At 32.7% G+C, this 27,164-nt stretch overlaps 1 protein-coding gene across 2 annotated transcripts in view; it reads left to right on the top strand.

Moving 5' to 3' along the window:
• The first annotated feature begins 18,582 nt into the window (after positions 1 to 18,582).
• The window catches only part of LOC129948222 (farnesol dehydrogenase-like), an 87,588-nt gene continuing 79,006 nt past the window's right edge, over positions 18,583 to 27,164 (top strand). The window contains exons 1-2 of one of the 2 annotated variants that reach the window (XM_056059132.1): positions 18,585 to 19,190; positions 19,256 to 19,752. In XM_056059132.1, coding sequence (XP_055915107.1) covers positions 18,618 to 19,190; positions 19,256 to 19,429 — 747 coding nt within the window. In that variant the 5' untranslated portion in view covers positions 18,585 to 18,617 and the 3' untranslated portion in view covers positions 19,430 to 19,752. Of the gene's footprint in view, positions 19,191 to 19,255; positions 19,753 to 27,164 lie in introns of those variants that run through there. The other variant, XM_056059134.1, reaches the window with a different exon arrangement.

Here is a 27,164-nt window from a genome sequence, read left to right as displayed (position 1 = left end):
CAAACAATACTAAGGTTAAATTCATCGGGCATGCTATCTTCCGTTTTCGATACATTGTGTTGGCTACAGAGAACTTCCGAGTGGATGTAAGCTCCTCGGAAAGTTCGGACATCCATGATGCTGGAAGCGTGTCTGGCGTCGATCGCAATGTGTTCAATTTGGTTGAACTCCAAGTTCCTTTGTGGATGTTGAGGTGTGGAAAACGCTTACTGTCTACCATGACGTTTCTTATAGGCCTGGGCTACAAATAAGTCGAAGAAGCCCTATAAGGTGTTCACTAAGTAGTTCACCCTTACTGGAACTGCAGACGCCACCGTTGATTCCATCTCGGGAATTCCTCCGCTGCCGTCTGGATAAGGAGAGGTGCCTTAGTGGAAACACCTCTTCCCCCTCTCTTGTTTGCTGCCCAGAACAACTTTCCACTGGGGTTGGAACCCAATCTCCAGTTGAGGTACTAGGCACCCGATATTCACCCAGGGGAGGTGAGAGTAGGAGTTGATAGACAGAGGTTGGTTTTGAGAAAAATCTGTGTCCTCTTGAATGCACATGTCTATCATTTGAACATCAAAAAAATCAAATTATGTTTTGAAATAATTAATAAGCATTCTGCACATAAATCAATTTTGCATTTCTTGCAAATTGTTCTGGTTTGAGACTTGCCTTTTGGAGCAGCAAATCTCTTCCCTTTTTTGTCTGGTGTAGAAATAATCCAATAATCAAATCTAGGCCGATGAAATAAAATGTCTAGATGGTCCAGAATTTTTCGTGACAAAGCATACCTTGTCAGATACTTTTTGACGATAGCACGTTTAAAATTCAGTTGCGTTATTTTGTTTGTTTTTTTGAAAGAATCCAAGAATTTTGAATGACTGCAACGATCATCCAAGAAAAAATCCCGTACCACCATTTCTTGTTTCTGATGTTGATGCGTTATATATTTATATTTTTATACATTCGGTCTCCTATTCCTTTGTTGTAGCGGTGTATCATTTTTTTTCAATTCCAGATAGTAACGTTTTACAGGGACTGTTGGATTCACTCCAAATTTTGTAGACCCGCCCGTAACAACACCATTGTTTATCCAACGAACATACAAAATCTCATCGTTTTGTTCCATCCACAGGCGATGGTACCTCTTGGCTGCTTTTCAAACTCAGATCTATTAGGAAGGGTAAGTTGTGAAGGTTTCTTATGCAAAACAAGCTGCTGTTTTTGTTTCGAGGAAAGGTTTGGTTTATTTTTTATTTTTAGTGATCTTAGAATTTACTTTTTTTCCCGCAAAAATTTTTATATTCTATTTTTTCGAAAAGTTCCAGTAGGAGAGTAATTGTGTGCTCTCAAATAAAAAAAAAGACTTGGCCGGCAAAACAAGTTGTCAAGAAAAATGGTGAAAGAAAGATCGTGGACACTGTTTGGAAATTCTGTGAGCATCTTCGCCAAAGGTGCGGCTGCTTTTCCAAACAAAGATGCATGTATTGGATCAACCTTCTGTAATTCTCATTGATAAATTTCCCGTCCCGAGAATTTACACACCAGAGAGTCTTGAGAATTAACACACCAGGCTTTGAATCCGAATCTGATTGGCTTACCTCTGATGAATTGGTTCATTGGATGCATGCGAAGACACTTGATCATACTTTCGTCAAAATCAATATCTTGACTCGGCACGAAATGTGGCATTTACTTTTTTTGACGGTGTTGATTAGTGTACGCAGCATCCACAATCCACACCATGTCGGAAGAATAAAAATATGCATCAGTGTATATATTTCAAAATGGTATGCATAGTGTTGCAGACCATTTCATTATGCATGTCAGACTTCTTATCCCAATAATGACGACAGGAAGGCAAAACATAATAGCCACTTAGAATTAAAGTAACAAAACATTTGAGTCCTTTGACTGTTATGGGAGTAACATCAATTAAATTTTTTCGACACTTGTATTTTTGATTTTCTTCTCGTAAATTCCCCCATACTTTTTCATCGAAAAACTCCTCGAAGACTTTAGTTGGTGTTATGTTTTTATAGGCTTCATAATCTGGGAGCGGAAATTCGGTGCTTTCCGAATTTTCAAAATCACCTTCTACCCACTAGGAAGTCGGTCCCGTTTCCTTTTTCTCCATCTGAGTATTCAACCATTTTGAAATTTGATCAGAGAGATTTTGCACCGGTTTTGACGTTGATGGCTCTTCCGGAAATTCTGTTTGGATAATTTCATCCGTGCCACTGACTATTTGGTTAGCAAAATGTATTTCTACTTGGGCTAGCAGTTGTTTTCCAAGTAAGTAAGTGTGAAATGGCCTGGACCTCATCTTCCTCGTTGCCGGACACTTCATCGGTGAGAATGCAGGTCCGATATAAATATCAACAGGAGCATTGCTCTTAGGTGCATCCGAAAATAAGATATCCAGTGCATCCTCCACGAAAATCCAGGTCTGCAAAGAATTATTAGAATAATACCATTAAATTCTCATACAAAACATGCAAAATAATAGCACATCCATATTAGCCCAGTGATGCCATATAGGGCATCGCTCATAAATCTGGTCTTCCCCACGATACAGAAACTAATATACTTTTGATCTTGTGTTAGGAGAAATAATATTTAGATGATAAAATTATGAAATAAAATACCGAAGACGCAAGATTTGGTTACTTACGCAAGCGATTTTCTCAGAGACTCTAGATCTACACATTGTTCCATTTTTGCAATTAGCTTACACTTCACTGAATCACTTTCGAACTATTAATGTTGAAAATAAGACTTCTTACATATCATCTGATAAGAAAATAATGGAATTAGATCAATCGGGTCAAAAGAATTGGAAAAAATAAGGGATATAATTCCGTTTCTTTTGTGATGCCATTTGGCATCGCAGGGCTTTAAAAGCCTGTCAAAAAATTCAAATTACTGGTTTCAATGATGAAAATCAACGATCGTTCTAATTGACCCCTCAACCTTTAATTTTTTTTCACTATCGCCCTGTTTCAAATTAAATAGAATACAATTGTACGTATTCATTGAATAGATTGGGTCTTTTTTAGTTTCAAGTTGGTCTTGCTTAAAAATTTGACACCTGTCAAACTCAATTGTCAGTTGAAGTTTCATAATTGAGTGCTTCACAATCAATCAACTCGTCGTCGTAATCGACCGACTAAAACTTCTTCACAATAAAACTAAGTATTTGCGTAGTCGGTTGACTATTACAACGAGTTGTCTGAACGTTTTGTCACTTCAAATGCAAGTTGTATCTGACAGGTGTTAAATGTCAGCGCTACCAACCTGAAATGTATCACTTGGTTCATAAATTATGTTCATTAGTGTTATACACAATTAATTCAAAACATGGCTGCTGTAAATGCAACCGTTGCACAGTATTACTATTTTTACGCTGTAATTTAAAGTAGTACCCGTTTTATGAGGGTTAGTGCATTGGACTGTCATGCCAGAGGTCTTGGGTTCGATCCCTTCCTATGCCATCTAAAGTCTTTTCACGGGTACTGCCTCTTGCAAGAAATTGACAAATCCTCCAAGAGTAACACTTGTCATGAAAAAGTGCTTTATCAAAAAACCGTTCGGATTCGGCATAAAACTGTAGGTCCCCTCTATTCCTGACAACATTACTCGCACACAGGAATGGTTGAGATTTGTAAGTCACTAGGCCCTTGTTCTCAACGGACTGTTGCGCCACCCAAATTATTTATTTTAATTTAAAGTCCAAGACCTGGACAATACGTTTTTTCAAGAAGTCGACAGAGCAACAAAGCTTCACAACACGATAAATTATGTCTTCATTGCTTAAGAAGTTTTCTGGTAGCGAATTTCACGTTTTGGCGAACATGCGATTTTGAAACCGATATTGTTTCTTAACAATCTTAATTGCAAAGAAGAGACGTTATTTTAATCGGTTTAATAACTACCAGGGTTTTGGGAAGTGGCTGAACAAATTGTACTTTAAAACTATTCGGAAGAAGCCCAAGCGATTAAATTAGATAAAAAAAGGTCACACAACGTGGTACAACACCTCTTCTAACGTGGATACTAGTACTAATACGAGAAAAGACTAATCCAAATGAATCATTTACGTTCTTAAGAACTGTGACACTTTTAAGTTTACTCGTCACTCACTCCTTCACACTCTCCTACCCTCATAGTCTTAAGCTGTCAAACTTTTACTCTGTTAAAGTTAGTGGCACATAGTTTCCTTATCGAATAGTCTGATTCGAGAACAAAATAAGCAATCAACCCTGTTCTTACAGAAAAATGGAAAAACCAATGTGTCCCCAAACCCAATAAAATATTTTGTTTTTGAAATAGAAAAATTGATTCAAATTTGTTTTCCATATTTATGAATTTCCTTATCAACTTCGGAAGAGTATTAAATTAATTCCATTTCCTTGGAAGATTTAATTTGACAATGATATTGCGTAGATATCACACTAATTTTTGCACTCCGAGCCCCACAAAATATATCAATACTCTATAACACGTTCATCCAAAAAACAAACAAATTGAAACAAATATTTCATTCGTTATAGCCTGCTATCTTATACTCGTTGGTATAGTAAACTATATAATATTCCTTACGCCAGAATCTAATTATTGGTTTTTATCATAATACTACTACTTCTTCCATGTTTTGTATACTGGTACCAGTTGTTATATTCTTACCAAATCAGTCCTTATGAAAGTTAGGCATGGTATAGTCAGTTAAGGAATATATGACTTTAGCTGTACCTATAATAGTTCTATATTCGTCTGTGCGGTATGGATGGAAAATAATATGATTTTCTGACATAAGACTTTGTCTTTCTTACTCTTTCTCTCTTTGTATTTCTGAAAGACTGCAAGGTTAGGAACGGACATAAATAAATTTTGGAAATAAATCTCCATTTATATAAGAACTCAACTCAAACTCAATTCCGGGAATATAAACAAATATTTTGTACGAAATAATATTGATGAGCCTAACCAAGCATGTTATCAGTGAATTTCAAGATTCAAACTAAATTATCTGAGCCCCAAAATATAGTATCTATCATACGTCGTCGCTCGTCGTACATATGTTATCCAATAATAGGAAATATAAATTATTCCAATTCTATCATCAGTGCGGGCAGATTGCTCATACTTTTGGTTTTGGGTTTTTTTTTTTGTTTTGTAAGTTGTTCTTTTCTTTTTGGATTGCTGTCGAAATGGTCCCATGACTATACGAGACAGGACGAAGTCGAAGACGAGGATGAGAACAAGGATGAAAGTAGCAATAGCAAGTCCATCTGGTGGTGAGAGTTGAGAGCTCAATATCTACAGCACATTCTACAATATTCTTTTTGAACTCTCATGTGTGTTTGACGATGTGGTGGGATTTTGGGAATATGGGACTTTGAGGATACTCCTAGCATAAGCTAGCACTGGAACTGACAACTTTCAACAGAAGTAGCAGTAGAGTCAGCAGCAGTAGTTGGAGGTGGGGCGAAAGGATAAGGAATATTTAGCAGAGAGAAAGAAAAACATATCACACACGTCTTCAAGAGTTCGTACAAACGTACATATTATACAAACCATGTACATTATGACGTGTATATTCAAAGCAAGTGAATGTATGTACAAACGTATGTACCAACAGCCTACGTGTATGCCTTGCAAATCAAATTTCCATTTGGCACACATGTCAGTTGGAGCCGAAGCTGGAAATGGAGCTGGAGTCGGGGCCATCAGGACTTCATCTCTCTCTACTTTTGGATGGAGTAGTCTGTCATTTTAGAAATCGGTATGGAGTTGCTCTCACATACTCAAATCGGAAAACGCTGTCAGCTTGGAACGTGACTAAAATGTATTATTAAATAATCCACCAACGCAATTTAAGTTTAGGTTTACCTTCTTGTATATAGAGAGCACATTCCTCTGTAATATTTATTTATAAAAAACTCATGTACTATTTGTTTAAATTAAAACAGAAGTTGTCTATTTAAAAATGAAAAATCAGAAAAATATTAAAGCTGGAGATAGAAGAAGGAAGATACCTCGTTCTCATCCATCGCAAGTGAAAGGGATTGTAATAGAGCCTATTTTTAAAGTTTAAGACCGGCAAAACAGTATTTTTGTAAAAAATTAAGGAAGGATGAATTTATTGTTAAAATTAATGTTTGCCAATAACAAGGGAAAAGACTATCAGCCAAATGGCCGCTATGATTACGATTGCACCACCATATTTTTTTCATGCAGATTTTTTGGCTGATTTGCACATTTTTGACATGTAGAGCTCTATAACTACACGTTTTCATCTTGAAGGCCAAATTAAGAAAAAAATATAAAAACGCCTTAATCGAATCGGCTCAAATCCTTAATATCTAAATTTAATGGCAATCGACCCCATAGTTTGGACTGTAGGGACGATGACAGACAGACAGAATCGGGACACACTCTTTTCGACTTCTATATCATCGTAATATCATGATTGATTAAAATCTAGAGTTCAAAATTGTGTGCTTGTTTAATACTTGCCATAGAGTTTAATTTTAAAATCAAAAATTAATTGAAAAGACTTCTAAAAAAATTCATTGGTGTACTTTTTACACCACTTAAAAATAAGCCAAAATTACTTTTTTACCTTTCGTATCTCGAAAGATATTAACAATTTTTACGGAAAAGAAAAGAATTGCTCTTTTTACTACTGCTACTTCAATTTAAAATATTTAATTAACTTATTAAAAGTAATTTCAAGCTAAAAGTCACTTTTTTAAATAATACGATTTGAAAACTTGAATATTTTGACATTTCTCAACGTTGTAAGTTACTTACGATCGTGTGACGTTCGTACGATTGGGATTCCTCGATTCAAAAATATTTGCCAGAACTGCCACAGTTACCGACTTTATACCTAACTTTTGTTCTACAATTAATGACATCAAAGAATGCAGAAATAACTGTATGTTTTTTTTACTACAGCAATTTAAAAAAAAAGTAACTATTTTGTTTAAGACCAAATATCTCTCGAACCAATAGCCCTAGCGAGATTTTGACGTGATACCGAATTGCTTGTTTTTCTTATAGATCAAAGTCTTTTTTAACAAATAATGAAAACTACTAAAAAAAAATACTTGACAAAATTAATTTCGGACTCAAATATTTTGGCAACAAAGGTATTGGATTTAAACTAATATTTTCACATAAAAACATATTTTTTAACGCTTCTTTACAAAAATCCAGCAGAGAGTTTTTTGGTAATAAACTAAATTCGTCAACATTGGTATAAACTAATGTTCTTTTCGAAAATCTCGAGAATAAATGAAGGTATTGAATATTGAATGTAGTACCCGTTTCATTGGGTGGCGCAACAGTCCGTTTGAGAACTAGGGCCTAGTTACTGACAATTCTCAACCATTCCTGTGTAAGAGTACTGTTGTCAGGGATGAAAGGGACCTAAAGTTTTAAGCCGAATTGGAACGGCAAATTTGAGAAAGCACTTTTCATGACAAGAATTACTCTTGGCGAATTTGTCAATTCCTGGCAAAAGGCAGTACTCGTGAAATAAAACTTTAGGTGGCATAGGCAGGGATCGAACCCAAGACCTCTCGCATGACAGTAAATCACACTTTTTTTTAATTCAATCTTAAACCTATCTTAAAACTAGGCAAACATTTATAAAACTAGCCTAATTAACCATAACATACAACTAACTTAATGCCTTTCGGCCCTAAGATTTCTTTTACTTCAATTTATATTTTATTTATTTTTGTATTAATTAGAAAATTTGAGAAAAAACTAATATCGATATACTTTTTTATTTTTACTTAAAAACTACTTTAAATAAGGTCCTTAATATAAAACTTTAAGCTAACTTAAACCCTTATTCTACCTTTAAATTACTTAAAACTAGAACAACCACAGCAGCAAATCTTACTATCTAACATTTTTGTTTTTCATATTTTGTAGTTTTTTTTTTTTAAATTAAAACTAAACCCTAAAACTATGAAACAAGTATGTAAGCCGGCCAAGGCTTAAAACCCCATCCCGACTTCTCACTACCAAGTGCCGATTGAAGCCACCAAAACTGGTTCTCCTGCTTCACCCTATCATATACTCGTCGTTCGGATAGAACACCCCGAAAATTAAATTGTTGGTCTGAAGACATAGCTCTTGCAATGTGAACTCGAACGAGTTTTATCACGAAATTGTCAATTCTGTTGATCAAACCATTTTGTGTAGGATCTCGTTGGAGTAGTAATGCATGTAAGAAGATTCGGCTGTTCGATATAAGCCGGTACAGCATCGTAAACACTGCCGCTCGAACACCCGAAACTTCTCCATCTGGGAAGGGGCAACGCTGAAACACACAGGACAACCATAAACGATCATTGGCCGTATGAGGGCCATGTAGCAAATTACCTTCACTCTGGGGTCAAGCCGACTGCTAAAAAACAGCCGTTTCGTCAGAGCGAAGGCTCCTCTGGCCCTGGTCAGAGCAGCATTTATGTGTCTGTCGAAATATAAATACTGATCTAACCAGATACCGAGGTACTTCACTACACTTTTGCTCGCCAACGGGTGCCCGTAAAGATCAATGATGACCATCTTGCGCCAATTCTTGCACGTATCCCTCGTGGCCCTAGCCAACGGAGTCTGGAACAAAATTGTCTCCGATTTCTGGACATTTATTTTCAGTTTCCAGTCTTCGCAATATCGCTAAATCGTCGAAATCACGCTGCAAGAGAATTCTAATAACCTCAACCGTTCGGGCCGTTGTGTACGCAATTAGATCGTCGGCGCACGCAATTGCCTTTGTAAGACTACCTATCAGATCGCTGGTGTAAATGCTGAAGAGAATTGGCGATTGCACCGCTCCCTGTTGAAGACCATTTTTAATTGAGAATGTTGTGGTAGAAGTTATATTGCCACTTTTGACAACAAACTTTCTACCGTTAAGCATATCATAAAGTATGTACAACAATGGCTTGCTTATGCCAAGCCTGCTCAGTTTTAGGTAAAGATCCTCTAACCATACGGTGTCAAAGGCCTTTTCCAAATCAATCAGAACAGCACCTGTGCATTGTTGTTTTGATTTCTTCCATTGGATATCAGAAACGAGTTTAGACGCAGCATCAATTGTGCTGAACTGTTTATCCGGAATTATGTTGTTGTCCGCAGCCCACTTAGTCAGAGACCTAATGATGATCTTTTCGAAAACTTTGCTGATGCTCGGAAGAAGACTTATCGACCGAAGATTTGACGGGTTGGAGTTGTCCTTTCCCTTTTTCGGGAGAGGAAGAATCATGCAGCGGTCTTCCAATGCACTGAATAATATGCATTATTCAGTGCATTGTTGAAGAGTGTGGTGTAAATATCGATTGCTTCCATCGATTAATAGCTTAGTACAACGTTGGATATACCATCGACACCTGATGACTTTTTGGTTTTTATTGAGTTTAAGTCACTAACAAGGGACTTGGTCCCGTTTGCTTGGCGATTGTGGCATTTGCCAAGGAATCATCATTGTTCTCAGATCCCCATTGTGTGATATCATTTCGAAAGTAAAAGTGATTAAGTAGGGCTCTGTTTTCCAGGTCGTGGTTGGGGCGAATGCTAACATTTACCTTGTACACTTGCTGGAAAACAGTTCCCAGCGCCTATAAGTTCATTGCACCATCATGCCACGTATACTACAGATAACAGCTTTAACTTTATTTATTTTGAAAGTTCTTAGATGCAATATTGCAAACACATTTTGGTTAAAAATTTTAAGCGAGTTAAGTTACAAGAAATAAATAAATAGGTTCAAAAATAAGTTTACGCAACAGTCCATTGAGAACTACGAAAAAAAAAAAACACAATTATAAGTATCAACTTTAAAACTAAATAATTATAAAAGATGCATTTAAAATAACTTTCAAGAGACCACATTCAAATTTTCAAGCTAAACTGACAATCTACAAAAGACCACTACCAAACCGACGAAGAAACAAACAAGCAACCGACGTGATGAGGGAAAATAAATTATTGATTCCTTATTGACAGATTTACATTTTTAAAAGAAAACACTTACGAGTAACTTCGAAATCAACTGATATCGTTTTACATTAACTCAAACTTTATCACTTAATTCACATTTCGTTTTATTTTTTTCAGTAGCACATTCACAATTTAATATTTTAATCCATTTAGAATTGTAGACATCTATGAAATCCCGAAAAATTAATAGCCTACTTTTTTGGGTTAAAATGCATTCACTCCATATTATTCGAATTATGATGAACTAAAACTCACGTTACAAGTAGAGTGGATTGAGAAATTGAATCAGAATTAGGAGTTTGATTGAGGTACATTAGGCATATGGCTACACTAATTGGAATTAAAGCCGAATAAAATTATTATTTTAAATGGAATCTTGGTGGTTAAATGTTAAGGGCAGATGTTTTTTTTACACTTCAGAATTTCAGAAAGTAGTAAGCTTATAGCAAGCGTCCAACTACGATCAGAGGCTCATCATAAGTGCATGTGTTAGTTGTTAGTAAAAAATAAAACAATTATAGCCTAACACACGCACAAAATACAAAACAAAATGAACATTTAACTATTACAGAACAACAAATAAAATGAGAACGTTTACGATAGTGGAGCACTGGTTCTAAACAATGATTTTAATCCCACCTTATTTAAATTTAAATCTATCGTTGAACAGTTTAAGTTATATAAAATGCTCATTCGACTTAAAGCTTCATTCTTGCCATAGTTAGTTCTATGGAAGTCAATATTTATAAAATCAAATGTGCGCAGGTGATGAGTTCCGCCCCGCTAATTCAAATGTACACAAGATAGCAAATAAGGTGCATCAATTTCACCATTAATGAGTTGATGAAAAAATACTAAGTCATTATTAACACGCCTTTGATGGAGAGATTGCATTTGAAGAAGTAGAATACGATGTTCATAGGGAGGCAGATCATAGGGATCTTCCCAAGGAAGACCTTTTAGGGCAAAGCGAATGAAATTATGTTGAATTGATTCAATACGTTTTCTATAAATTTCGTAATAGGGAGCCCATACCTGCGAAGCATATTCAAGATGAGGACGAACATGGCAATTTTACAAAGAAAGGGTAACATAGGGATCATTGAATTCCTTTGCCCAGCGTTTTATAAAACCAAGCATAGAACTGGCCTTATTAACTATAAAATTAATGTGATGTGTAAACTCTAAGTTTGAACAAAAATGTACACCTAAATCTTTAAATGTGTAAAAGTAAGTAAATTCTTTGACTAAAGTCTCTGTGGGCCATATATTTGGATTGCAAATAGAATCAAAGTAAGTGGGATTCGTTATTAATTTAAAAGAGGAAACAAAGCTTTTTGGTTTACTGATCTTAGTACACCTGATAGATGAGCTGGAAGGTATGCTCTTGGTAGATACTAAGTGAGAAGTTATATCTTCTGGCGTAGTAACTGGGTCCAGACGAGATATAAAAATTATTTTTGGTTTGGAGACAGCTTTGATAGGGATGACGTTGTTTATTACAGTTCCTGTAACGGTGACACTATTGGAAGCTAAATCTGAGGCAACAATTTGAGGTATATTGGGAGTTCCGGTGGGATCTGTAGGTATTGGAGCGATAACGGAGAGAATTGAAAAATCACTAATTGCTAAATTTTAGGTTGCAGTTTACGAAAACCCTTTTTTTAGTAAATCAAGACGATTTTATTATAAAATGAATGAGAAAGTTGTAATTCAGCATTCAAATCTTCGTAAAATACAAAATTTTATAATTTGGTAATTATTATCAAAAGTTATAATTCGAGCTTGTTGAAATCAAAGTAAATTGCAACTTTTGAGTCGCAATCTACTACTTTAGGGGAATAATTTAATTTGACTACTCATTAATCTTGTTTTGCGAAATGTATGCGGTGATTTAAGCATTCTCAATTTTCAAATCAATAAAATATAATCACAATATAAATATTGAAGCTGCAATATTGTAATTTACGAAATACCTATTTGCTGATTTAAGAAAAAATCTAAACAGTAGATTACAATTCTTTTAGTCTTAATCTACTATTTTTAGGGAGGGGAGGACGTGGAGCCACATTTTTTGTTTGTGCATGCCAAAGTGCTATGCGTATTTATGCATTTACATTACATAGCTACATAGATTTTTGATTCTCTCGATGGAAGAATTGCAGAATATTTCTCAATACCAATATTTGCTTTGTCTATTTGATGATATTTTATATTATATAAATATCATGGGCTCTTGCTGAGTTTGACAAGGTGGGACAAGGGGGGACGGGGGTCTATGGTAACGTGACTTTCGCCATTCATTAAAACATTTTTTATTAGTATTTCTTTTGACTATTTTTTTATTTTGCTGCTGCAGCTGGCAGTTACCCGTTGATATTTATTTTCCTTCGATGACGTCGTTCTCGGACGCAAGTACCGCTTATCACGACACTATGAAAAAGGGTGTGGCCTGCGCACGTGTATGTTGATGGTCTGATTTCGATTCGATCGTCAACGTCGTCGATGATGAGGATGCGCAACGTTAATGTGGTTGTTGTTGGGCTCGTGCCCAAAAATCTGCTGGACGAAGAATAATTTCTTGTTAGCGCCGCCGTTGCTCTGCACATATGGTTGATGTGCAATAGAATTTTCACTTAGTGATGATGTTTTTGGGTGTCCCGCTCCCGAATTGCATTGTAGTGTATATACACACATATAATCTTAGCATTTTCAGCTATGTATGTGGCTGGCTTTGCACTGGGCTTCTGAGTTGAAATTCCTGAAATTCCAAATCATTCGATTCATTCGTAAACAGTCGCGCGTGCGTTAATATATTGTTTTTGTCAAGTGGTGTAAAAATAAAAATTTCAACAAAAAGGAAATTAATTGTTCATTTAACTATTTTTGATATCCGGCCTTGCATAGGTAAGTAAAATAAAGTGACAAGTAATTAATGTTTATTAGTATTTTTTTGATGTTTCATTCAAGACAGCGCTTAAAAAAAATATAATAACTTTATTCAACCACAAAGCCTTTCACAAAATTAGCAAAAGTATTTAATAATTTTCCCTTTTGTTACAAATACCTAGTAATTGAAAACCATTGTGCGTCTTTCGAATTTATCAAAACGTTATAAAGTTTTGAACTTAAATTGTATTTCTTTTTTAGGAAATTTTTAAAAAAAATTTTAAAATGACGTCAAATGCTGGGTCAAGTGACCAGCCAGATATAAATGAACTGGCAACTGACAATTTTAACCAAAACACAAAAAATGTGTATGATTTACTCAGTCTCTGGGGACTTGATACCTTATATAATCACTTTCTTTGTAAGTAAATAATTGAAAACAACGGTCCACCTACATATGTATGTATATACTATACATATATATAGGTACATATATTTGTTTTTATAAAAGAAAATCAGGCTATGTCGTTTTTCTTGGGTTTTTTCATCATTTCGAATTTGATGTCGACTTTAATATCTTGGTTGGAAAACAATTTTATTTGGTTATTCACCACAAAGGACAAACTGAGAAATGATAAGAATTAATTTAAAATTTCTCCTTACGTTTTAGAATAATTTAATATTAATATCCCCGAGAAAACAAACATAGAAACCTACAAAAATAAACATAAAGCTAATGTTGCTTTAAATAGTCATGCATATCAAAAGTGGCATAAGTAAATATTTTCTTTTATAACTGTTCATGGTCCAACGGTCACCCAAATCAATATTACTGACCTAGGTATAATCCAATCTTATTAGTAAAATCGAACAATTTTTGGATTTTTTTTTCAGCTTTTAATATCACAGATTTGGAATCCTTAAGGTTACTGAATGAAAGTGATTTGATAACACTATTTCCAAAAGATGTGGGCAACCGGGCCAAATTGCGTTCTAAAATAGAAGATTGGCGAAACAGTGTAAATAATAAAAATAGTATAATATATTTTAATTTTAAGTTTCTAAATTTGTATTTTTAGAAATAAGTTAAAAACAATAAAAAATAAAGAATTCTTTCAAATGTGTCGTTCTTTTATATATTATTGATTTTTTAAATTATTATTCTCTAGTACAAACAAAATACAATGGTACGGAAATGAAAAATAAGTAAAGGTGTGGATTTTCTTATTGCATTACTACTGACAGAAATTATTTTCAGTTTCCTTCATAAAGATAAAGATAAGAGTTTTCGTTCATAACTAAGAAGAGTAAAACCACTCAATTTTGTAACTACCATTAAACTTCAAAAGATAAGACTACACTCTTGAATTCAAAAATAAATATGATATATTTGTGAATTAAGAACGATAGTTTTTAAATTAATAAGAAATATTCTTAAATTGCGACGAAAATGCTGAAAAAAATAAGCAAATTGATATTCAAAAGTTGCAATTACGAATATATTCATTGCAATTTGTAACAAAAACTTATAATTCGGCGCGCGATCAACTAAAAAAATATCCCTGAGAATACGAAAACCAATAAGTTTATGTTGTAAATCATAATGAAGATTGTTGATTTTGCAAAAAATTGTTCTTGAATCTCTACATGATTCCTTGAAAATAGAAAGTAAATTAATCTTTAAAAGCTACAAATTGCTGCAGAAACTGTTTAAAATTACGACTCAAAAGTTGCAATTTAAAGATAACTAAGTATCAAAACTGTGACTGTCATTTGCAAACTGCAGAATAACCTGTTTCAAATTACGACTCAAAAGTTGCAATTTAAAGATAACTAAGTATCAAAACTGTGACTGTCATTTTCAAACTGCAGAATAATCTGTTTCAAATTACAAATCAAAAGTTGCAATTTAAAAAAAAGAAGTAGCAAAACATTAGTTGTCATTTGCAAACTAATGTATATTGTCGCAGTCTAAGAAAACAAGGGTTGAAATTTGCCACTTGTGTGTGTAGGTATTTAAAAAAACGAATCATAATCTACAAGAAAACAATTTCAATCCACAAACTCCTGCTGAAATTCACTATTAAAATTAACATTAAATTGATACAAATTAATATCAAATTGCAATTCGCTGTTTGAAATATTTGTTTTCCTCGGTCGAATTATTGCTACTCAAATGTAGTGAAATATGATTTTTGAGTGTCAATATCTTCATTTTGCTCATTTTATGAAATTGCAAACAAAAAGTAGCAATTTACTTATTTCGAAGCCAAGGTCCAAAACTGGATTCATTTTTCGTGATTTGTAGCTTATTTTTCTTGATCTGATCTAAGAATTCTTTCCGTGATGTTGACATTTGTTCTTTTTGATGGTTGGGTAGAATTTCTAGCAAGTTCAGAGTTTTCTCGGCTTCTTTTCTTAGACTTTTTCTTTTGTTTCTCAGGTACACTTTCTGCGTTATTAACACCAGAACCTGATTGCGCAAGAATATCTTCCCATGTAGAAGAGAAAGTAGTGGGAATAGGCTGTGCCAAATCATTGGTCGACGTAGAACTATCGACCATGATGTTGGTTACAGAGTATGCATTTAATTTGCAAACTGCAGTGTTGAAAGACTTCAGTAGCTCTTCAAAATCTTTAGAAAGTTTTATAATAGCCGCGTTTTATTATCACCGTGATCTGATCCGGATCAGATCATGATAATAAAACAGCATTGGATCATCATATTTTTTATTATTTAAAGTTTGGTAGCAGTGTCAAATTCGTTCTTTCAAAAGTGACATTTCAAAGCAAAACAAATACCAAAAATGGAAGCTGCTGTGGTTGATCGAAGTATTCATTTTAATTTTTATTTCTTTTCTCTATTAAAAACTTTTATAATTTGCAGTTTTTATTTGAAAGCGATGAAAGCGAAGAATCAAACAATTCAATTTTATGCCTATTGAATCTTATCGATGATGATTCAAGTTCCAGTTCTAACTCCACAACTTCTGAAAATGTGCAAATCACAAAAATCAAAAAATGTTGAAAATACTTTTGTATGGGAATTTTTTGAAATCATTCTTTAAATTGAAAATGGTTGTAAGAAATACTTAGGTGACATAAATTAGAACTCAGAACCGTCTGAACCATCTCAATGAAGAGAGTAGATTTGAAATGACGGTGGGTTGTATGTAACACTTTTAAGAATTTTGTATGACTTTCTCTCGAAATTCTTGGAAGTGTTATATACAAACCACTGTCATTTCAAAACTACTCTCTGCATTGAGATGGTTCAGACGGTTCTGAGTTCTAATTTATGTCACCTAAGTATTTCTTACAACCATTTTCAATTTAAAGAATGATTTCAAAAAATTTCCATGTAAAAGTATTTTCAACATTTTTTTCTGCTGCAGCTTTCTCGATTTTATTTATGTTTTTTGACATTTAAAGCAGGGTTGCCCATAGAACATTTTGATCAATGATTTTTTTTGTTCCTTTTTTTGGGGAAAATAATACCCATAAATTATGTCAAATATACACTTTTTTGGACTTAATTATTTGAATTTCACCAATTAATTAGTTTTGTTAAAATATCTAATTATTTCATGGATTATATACCAAATAAATAAATATAAAGCTTCTCGCTTTTTATTTAAAAAAAAAAACATTTTATTTCAGTCAAATTGAAATGTTTATATGGCAATACAGGTTTTATTTAATTTGTTTGCAATGATACCAACATTTACATGTGAAATCACAATGATAGAGCGCTCCTTGTTGTGAAAAAAAGAATTAAATTTTGGATCTCAAATTGAGATCCAAACACAAAGCAGGATCTTGTGTTGTTGTTGTAATGCATGTAAATCCAAGATCCGGATCAGATCATGGTGATAATAAAACGCGGCTAATGTCAGCTTTAAAAGAGGACATTTTAAAAGCTAGTTGAGATACAGAGAGCTTACGGCAGTCGTGACAGTACCAGTAAGCAAATTTCGAATTGGCTATTTTTTCAATGAAAGCGTTGGTTGAACCAACGCATTTTGCATTGTAAAGATTACCACAGGATCCGAAACAAGCAAATAGAGGATTATTATTAGCACCCTCTTGACAGTTTTTATTGTAGCAATCCATATTTCCGAAGGAGTGTTAAAATAAATAATTTAAAAAAAATATAGATAAAATGGTATTTAAATTAAATAATAAAAAAAAATACCACTGGAAGCGGAACTCGTACCTACGTGCTTCAAAAAAAGTCTTAATTAAACCAAACTTTTACTCACTGGCCTACGCAAGGCCCTTAAAATTGGTTGACAAAAATATAATGAAATTAAACTAATAAGGTGGAATCAATATAGTCAAACAAAGAAAGTATAGGGGAAAATCAAATATAAAATAATTGAAAACAAAAAGCACTCACACATGGACAAGCGAACACTTTGGAAAAAACAAAAATACTGAACACCTTACCGGGGAGAACTTTAGTTTTAAACAAAATATCACAAAATTCAAGAAAAATGAAATTGATTAAAATGCTTTTATAACACAATATTTGATAAAGTTATTGAGTAAAACAAAATAAATTCACTTATTCAGTGAAATTTAACACCACTACAAATATATAAACACGACTAATAATAAGAACCAGTGCAACCACTTTCCTTTGAATGTGAACCACACCTAAACGTCAAGTATTTTTCTGCATTTTATTTGACATTTCTTAATTTCTATCTTATTCAATTTAATACACGGACAGATACAAAATCGAGCAATACGTTAAAGTTATTTAGGCTTGTAATTAAAATGGGCGTCAAATTAAAATTCATATCACGTACACCGTAGTTTTTCCAGTTAATTTAATCGTAAAAATGTGCTTACAAAACATTGCTGCTGTTCTTTTAGTGTCGATTAAGAGCCACCTCAACTCGTCGTTATGCTCAACTATTGAACTTCTCACGCTCGTCGTTGACTTGCATTTTTGGAAGACAATATTTTTAAACCTCGCTAAGATATTTCAGTTAAAAAACAATTTTACGAAATTTCGGCATTTATTTTTGTAAGAAAATTTAATTTTATATTTTTCTCAAAAGTTAACCATATGTCAAAAACTTTATTTTCCGTTGCAAGCATTATTCTGCAAGTAATTTAATTTTTTGTCCGTACAATATTCGAGGTGACAAATGTTTTGTTTTCAGTTTTTTTTAGTTAGTACAAAAAACCGTTGATCGTTTGTTTTTTCGAAATAATACTAATTTTTATCACTTCGCATTATAATATATTATTGTAAGACAAAAATAATTTAAAGTCAATACCTCAGATTCTTGATATATTAACAACGAAAAAAGGTATCCTGAACGTACGTTCCTACCAACGTCTCTCTAAAACTCTTTGATTTAGGTTCTAAAAATCTTAAAACATCGACAAATGTTAAAATTTTCAATTCGACAAATCTAACAGAATACAATAACTTCCTAAGTGTCTTTAATAATTTTTCCAAAAAACTGTAATCATTATAATATTATTGGTTTTTTCTCAGTGTAACTTCAAAAGCTCTTTCTCAAAGCTTAACAAGAATTGAATTGATGTAGGTTTATTATTTTTCTAGAGTCTAGTGCGTATCACTTTGCATTTTCTTGTTTTATTATTTTTATCGAGCTTTTTAAATTAAAACAATTAAACTATACGATCGAATAAATAATACAAATTTTTGAGAATTCAGTCTTCAACAATCGTTGATCATGGATCGTTGGCAAAATCGTGTAGCAGTTGTGACCGGAGCAAGTAGTGGAATAGGTGAGGCTATTGCCAAAGATTTAGTAGCCGCTGGACTAAGGGTTGTCGCTTTGGCCCGTCGAGAAGATCGTCTGGATAAAATTCGTTCCGAATTGCCTTCGGATGATGTTCGAGAACGTTTCTTTGTGAAAAAATGTGATATTACAAAAGAAGACGATGTCAAAACAACATTTGAATGGATCGAACAAACTCTTGGAGGAACTGATATTCTTGTCAATAATGCCGGGACAACAAGACCAGGAAATTTAGTTGAAATTGATATGGCTGTTATGGATGAAGTTCTGAATATCAATGTAAGAGGTCTCATCTACTGCACTCAGGCAGCATTCAAGAGCATGAAAGCCCGAAACTTTGATGGACACATTGTCCATATTAACAGTATCGCTGGACATAATGTGCCCATTACTAGACCTGGACTCAGCTATAATATCTATCCTCCCACTAAATTCGCTGTAACTGCTATCAATGAAGTTATGCGCAACGAACTTAGGGATTTGGGAACCAAAATTAAAACAACTGTAAGGCAAAAATATTGTATAATACCTTGAAAGGTCATAAAGAAACATTTGTATACTATTTTTAGAGCATCAGTCCAGGACTTGTTCGCACAGAAATCATCCCAGATGAACTATACAACGAAATAGGAGTTTATTTGAATGCAGAAGATATTTCTCAAGCTGTAATGTTTGCCATTTCAACGCCTCCTCATGTACAGATCCATGAAATAGTCGTAAAACCAGTTGGAGAAAGGTTTTGAAAAAAAAAATGTTTAAATAAAAAAAACAACCGCACGAGTATTTTATATTATATCAAATTTTTAATCCACTTATTTCTTGTTTTTAGTTTTGAATAAAATATATAGCTTGTATTCACTTTCAAAGATAAATATATCGACTACGTAAAAATAATAAAGAACTTGTCTGGTTTTTGTCTCGAAAGCTTTTCTGATTATTTATGTGAATACAATAATTAAAAATAACCAATCAGTATATTTTAGAAGTACATAAGACGGAGCTGATAAGATAAAAAGTGTGTTTTGTTTATTTAATAGAGTTTTCGAAAAGTGCATTTGTTTATTTTGTCTTCTTCACACTTTATTTATGTTGTGAAGTAAAAATGTGTAATGACTTGGGAATTTTCGTCAATATTTCGAAAACAAATTACAACAACAAAGCTGACAAACTTTATCAATTTCGGAAGTGAAAGTGGTAATACGAAAAATTGATTTGAAAAATTCTTATTTTAATCAGAAGGGTTTTTGTTTATGTTTATAATGTTGTGTAAAATCTTTAACTTTTCATTTAATGTTATTGTTCAATTTTGAAATTTCTTGGCGTAAGGTTTTTGGAATCGTCTGCTTGTGCAAACGTTCGGAAAACTTTTTTCTACTCAAGAAATCAAGTCTTAAGAATGCATAAAGATATCGACTTGAAATAAATTTGTTTTAAAGGTCAATACAATAATGAATTTTAAAAAACTTAGGCATGTTTTTCAAATTATATCAATTTAGTAAAAAATTTTGATTTATAAAAATCAATGAACAGTTTTTCTTAAAACATGTCTAACACACTTACACGTTTTACACTATTTTGTTTATAATTATTTAGGTATTAGATATTTTGTGCTTATAAGCATTCATTTAATATTTGAATTTCTTTAAAAAATGTTTGCTTGTTTTTGAGATACGAAATTTTAACAAAAAACCAAAAAGTTTTTTTTAAATTTAAAAACTCAAGTAAACGACTGGCTTGAACGTAATTGTTCGTGTATAAAAATTATTTGTTTAGTAATCGTATTTATATTTAAAATTTTAAAACTTAATTTTTATATGAGTTTGTCTTCTATAACATTTAAATGTTATTAAATCATAAAAAAAAACCTCATTGAATGTTGATTCGAAAATCATTTGTGTTGTATCTTTACAACTTTTAAATTTGGTCCTAAAAATATTTTTGGTATGCATGTTATTGAGTGCTTATAAAATTTTATATTCAAATAAGTCATGACATTTTTGATCATCAAATATATAGACAAGAGCTTTTGCAAAAAAAAATTATTGAAACCGGTCATTAGTTTTTGGAAAATCTTAAAAAACAAAATGTTTGATTTTTGACTATGTTACAGAACGTTTTAGTATTAAAACTGCTTTAAAACTTTTTTAACTTCCAAAAGGACGTTCTTGTAAACGGTCCGATTTGTCGAATGAAAAATGTTGGCATTTCTCGGCTTTTCAAGGTCCCTAGAGTTGAAATATAAGATTTTTGGAGGGATGTACATATGTGCGTGAGTGTGTACATACGTTCGTACGTCAGAACGTTCGCGAAGTATTTTTCATAGCCCATAGCTTAAGAACAAGTAGAGATATAGATATTTGATATTTTGATATTTCTTTATTTGTATGTCAGCTGTACATCAAGTTAAACTTATAAACAGTACAGGATATAAAACATTGATTTAAGATACAATTAACAAAAGAAATATTAACAAACGTGTGAAAACAAAATGAATTATACATTATAAATAGACTAAAATTAATTAAGAATTGAAGACATGTCAATTAAAAGTTATCTGAATCAAGACGCAAGGAAAATAAAATTAAAAATGATTAATTTAAAAGTATGTTCAGTTCAAGTTGGTGAAATATTCAAAACAAATTGCTTGAAACTTTCTGTTTTGGATTCTAGACCTCATGTGAATGGGAAGGTTATTCCACAGTCTAACAGCATGAACGAAAAAGAGGCTGGGATGCGGCCCACACTAATAATTTCCCATCCCGTCTGTCGATTTGTCTTGCTTCAAAGTTTGTCTATATGTATTTTTACCAAATTTGCGTACTATTTATTGTATGTAGATTTAATTTTTTATGAAAAAACGGACTGTTGGATTTTTATATAAAAATTACTGAATATTGAAAACAATATTTTCTCTGAAATAAAATAAATTTGAAGCCAATATTTTTAATTTTTGAAAAGCTATTTGAGCCGAAAGTAAATTTTTACCAAGTTTTAGTATTGTTTTTTTTAGAGTTTTATTTTTTGTAAGAAAACTGTAAATTCGAATTTTTAAAAAATTTTACCAACTGTTGAAAACAATATTTCTTACAAGATAAAATTAGTTTGAAGCCAATATTTAAAATTTTTGAAGAGATATTTGAGTCGAAAATCAATGTTTACCAACTTTTATTCCTTTTTTTTTTAGGTTTTATTTTTTGTAAAAAAAACTGTCAATTAGATTTTTCTCAAAATTTTATCAGATATCAAAAACATTACTTTTCGTTGCACAAAATTGTTTTAGAGATGAAATCATATTTCGGTCGTAAAATTTTGGAGTTGACAAATTTTTTTTTCACTTTTATTGATTTTTAAAAAAAACCGTTATATTGATTTGTTTCAAAAAATATACCTGTTTTGTGTCACGTTACAATATATTATATAAAATTTAATTCAAGTCTCTAGCGTTTTTGGTTCGTAAGATATTTAGGGTTAACCAAAATTTTCACCTTTTTTTCAAACTGCTATGGTAAAAAAACCACCCACGCAATTGTCTTGAGAGCCCTTTCTGCATCTTTCTGCCTTATTATCTGTATAACAAAATTTATTTGAAGTCGATATCTCTTCTGGTTCTTGAGCTATGGACAACGAAAAAAACGTCGCGAATGTACGGACGTACGGACGTACAAACGTTCGTACACACGCACACACAGACATCTTTCTAAAAATCTTTTATTTCGACTCTAGGGACCTTGAAACGTCGAGAAATGTCAAAATTTGCAATTTGACAAATCGGACCCATTACAATAACTTCCTATGGGAAGTTTAAAATTGCCTGTGCGATGTCAAACACGTAAAAGTAAACGAGCGCAATAAAATGGAATGTATAGAAAAAAAAATTAAGCCTGTCACTGTGCCTGTCACTGTGCCTGTGAATCGTCTACGTTTAATAAAATATTATATTAAAATGCTTTAGTACAAGTGCCCACAAAAACGGACGGACGGCAGACGAATATAAATCATCTTTTGTGAGTGCGTTCGCGTTGTCACGTAACAGATAGTCTTCTAAGGGAAGCATAAATCTTTGAAACAACTGTATCGACATGGTTATTCCAAGTTAACCTGTTATTAAAGACCACACTCAAATTTCAAACTTGGACAACATATTCAATAATACAATTATTCAACATAAGGGGATGGAAACTATCTGGGTTTGGTTTGTTTCGTTTTTTCAGTATTGAGTTTAAGTCCGTTCCGTGCCGACCAATCATATATTGCCTGTAAATCAATGTTCATTTAAGATATTGCATCCTTAAGCATCATCTCAAGAAAACTAATATATAAGTGGACATTATCTGCATAGATATGAAACTGACAGTAAGACAAAACAGAGGGCAGATCATTAATGAACAATGAAAACAGTAAAGGTCCAAGGATTGATCCTTGGGGAACACCATTATTAACAGGGAGAAACGGGGAAATTCTACCATTACAAGACACGGTCAAATATGAGTAAATAAGTTTTTCAGTTATGTCAGAGAAGCTAAATAGAGTCGTCAATTTATCACAGAGAAGATTATGGTTAACACAGTCAAATACCTTTGAAAAGTCAAGTAAGGTTATAACAGTTGTAAATATATTGTCCAAAGCATGTCTTATGTCATCAGGTACGTTCAGTAAAGCTAAAACACAGCTATGTCCCGACCGAAATCAAGATTGCAAAGGATTCAATAATTGCTTGTCCTGATAATCATCTAGGGCACTTACATCAAAAAAATTTTGTTATACAGATAATAATGCAGAAAGATGCAGAAAGAACTCTCAAAAATATTGCGTGGATGGTTTTTTTTACCATATCAATTTAAAAAACAAATTAACATTTTGATTAACCCAAAATATTCCACGAACTAATAACGCTTGAGACTTTAATTAAATTTTGAATTTTTTTATTGTACTTTGGTATCACTTCCAAACTAGTATATTTTTGGAAAATAAATCTAATTAACTTTTTTTTTTTTAAATAAAAAAACTGAACAAAAATATTTGTCACCTCGAATGTTTTACGAACAATAAATGATTTTATCTCCAAAATAATTTTGTGCAAGGAAGAATAACGTTTTGAACATAAAGTAAAGTTTTGAGAAAAATCGAATTGACAGGTTTTTTATTATAAAAAATTAAAATAAACATTACCAAAAGTTGGTAAAAATTGATTTCCGACTCAAATATTTTTTCAAATATATGGAACATGGCTACAAAAACTAATTTAATCTAATAAGAATAGTTGTTTTTAAAATTTGGTTTAATTTTGAGTAAAATCGAGACAGTTTTTTTCATAACAAATTAAAACCTACAGAAAGTAGTACGCAAATCCTGTTTAAGATTGGTAAAAATTGGTTTTCGACTAAAAATCTCGTTTACAAAAATAGATTTTATAATAAAAGTATATTTAAAATGTTGTTAGTAATTTCTATTTTTCTTAGAATAATTCAACTAATAACTTTTTAAACAATAACAAAACACGAACATTTAGAATCCTACAAACAAGACAAATCGGCAAATCTTTTTTTCAAGTTTAAACTACAGTGGCGAGGGCACACGGAATAGGAGGACAAACTTTTTTCGACTTCTCTACCATCGGTTTGTTTGATTAAAATCATGAGTTTGATTTTTTTTACAAATGCAATAATCAAATACACCATTAAAAAAAATAAATTTTTCTTTTTGTTGTTTTTGGTCTTTAAAAAAAAAAAAAAATACTTAAAACGAAGCTGTTTAAAAAACCTTAATTTATAATCCTTAATTTTTTTGTACTTGAGCAAATAATTTAAGGTTGAAAAGGAATACAATTACACTTGCTTGAAAGTCACTTCGAAAATATTACAACATATTCGAAAAAAGCACTCTTGACCCCCTTTCTCCCTCCCTTAATTGCTTATTTCTGGTTTAAACAATTACTTTTTAAAAAGTGGAAACGATGCAAAAATAAATAAGGGTATTAATCTTAATTGAGCTTTCTTAAAATTCTTTGAATTAAGTACGTATTTTTCCTGAGCTATTTAAAAATAATCAACTCTTGTTTGATTAATTAATACCCGTAGATCTTAATCTTTCCAAAAAACAATAGCGTTCATCACCGATAACGCCATCTGTTGCAGGTGATGAACTATTTTACTTAGACCGCAGTTTCTACAAAAAAATCCTTTCCTTTAGGTTGTTTACATTCTTTAAGACCTTATATTCAACTCTTAAAATAAATGAAAGTATCAATAAAGTAGAACTGCTCTTTATCCAAATTTAAAATAAAAAAATATAAGCACTTTTCATTAACTCTAAGTAAATACTTAATTCTTATAGAAAAACCAATATAGTCCGGATGAATAAGGGGTCAAGTGTTCGTCTTCCTAACTAACTAATACAATGTTATCAAATGAATCTTTGGCTTTGATAGCTTTGTTTTTAAGTGGAACAATTGTCTATAATCCCATCATCAAAAGCTCAAGTGACGTCTACTCTAGAAGATATGCGATTCCCCTAAGTATGATTCCGTGCTGTCGCATCTGCCAGAGAGGTATTTAAGATCAATTGAACTTCAATTAAATTGAATTTATATCAAACCAAATCTTATAATCATTGAAGAACAAACATACAAAAAGACAAACGTCTGAGGTTTAAAATATTTTCTTACGCTATACTTTTTTTCTCAAAAGATATACATATATGTATGTGTAAGAGTTCATAATAAAATAAATAAATAAATCATTCCATTCAAAATGACGCACATCACATAAATTGGTCACCAACCGCACAAAACGTAATAGACAAACAGATACGTATACTATTTTCTACATCTGTCAAATTCAATTAATTATAATCCATCACGTTCACTCAGGCAAATGGATTCAGTATCTTTGTATACAGTTATTCCTAGAAGACCACCAGCAAAAATGTCCAACAAACTGGTCGTCCTCGTCGTCCTTGTCGTCGTAGTCGTAGTCATAGTCATTCCAAAACTATACATGGTTAACCCTTAAAAACAGACAAGACCAACAAATAGAATAAAAAAAAGAAGGAATAAAATTCATAAACCATTTTGAGTCAGTTTCAGAGTCAGAGTCATAGGACACCAATCCAGCCCGCAGCCTTCAGCCTCAAACATCCTTGAAACCAAAATGCTTCGTCAGCATCTGCATATGTGTCCTTAAGCAAATACCACCAGCTTAGGAGTAACTCTATCGCAGAGTGACTTCCTAAATTGCCCCACTCACAACAGAACTTAAAAGGCAGTCCCAACTTAACCAACTACCAACTACCAACTACATCGACTCCCAAGTCCGACTATGATGACGACGAGGACGAGTCAAACAAGAAGAGTGATACCGTAGAAAATCCTTACCATAAGCCATTTGGATATATTTGGTTAGATTCGAAGACGGGGGTGGGGGCGAGCTGGGGATGTTATATAGTTGGCCAAAGAAAGTGTACACGAGTTGTCCTGGAATACGATCTTAGAAAATGAATTGTAAAAGTTTGGCTTTAAGTCCCAAAACTCAACTCAAGTTGTATACCTATAGAAATAGAGAGAAAGAGAGAGAGAGAGAGAATGGGGACTTGCCGGTTATCATAGACTAAAGGTGGGTAGGTAAGGGAGTTTCTCAAAATGAATATGCATGAACGGGGACATCTTATATAGCAGACCAAAGAAATACCATCAGACTAAGGACTAAGTGAATTTCTCATCATGGATTGAAATCGAGACAAATGAGAAATGTTTCTATTCAAGATGTTATAAATGTAAGTCTATATATCCTGCTATAGGTAAAATGTAAAGTTTCTTGAAGTAGATGATATCAATCGTATTAATATGACAGAAGACAGAAATTTAAATCTCCAGAAGTGCTATTAACTGTGATGGAAGTGTTTAAAGTTCGAAATTATCTAATATAAGTTATATATCTAAGGTTTTGAATATTTTGGGGCGTGTTTTGCTGATGTAGTTGTTAATTATTTTCCAACAGAGCGTATAAGGACGTTGGACATTCGTGTAGTACGGCAAAAGAAAATATCTCTGAACTTTGAAGTACCTACGGCGAATGTTGTTCCAAGGGCAAACAGATGGGCTTTCTTACAGACGCGAGTATTATTGTTCAATAAGTTGAATACAGATCATAGACCGTTACAATAATCACAAAAGAGGTTGAGGTGGTCTACGACAATATTAAAGTGACGTTAATGTCTTTTATTTTCACAAATCGTTTTAAAATCTCACCTTCAAGAGGCTACTGTTCAAGAGGTTTAAGTAACTTTCTAAAGCACTTCCCCAAAGATGGAAGTTTTACTCAAGAATAAAAAAGCTAAGAGACACTATTTTCAGCGAAACAATTTATTGCGTTAAATGTTTCAGACTGGAGTTCGTTTCAAAAATCAGGAAGAGACCCGGAGAAAAAACGGATGCCTGGGGTACATCACCATTAATATTGTGAGTTTCTGATTTAAGCCCGT

The sequence above is a fragment of the Eupeodes corollae genome, chromosome 2, assembly GCF_945859685.1.
Source record: "Eupeodes corollae chromosome 2, idEupCoro1.1, whole genome shotgun sequence".
Classification (NCBI taxonomy): domain Eukaryota; kingdom Metazoa; phylum Arthropoda; class Insecta; order Diptera; family Syrphidae; genus Eupeodes; species Eupeodes corollae.
This window is presented reverse-complemented; position numbering and strand designations above follow the sequence as displayed.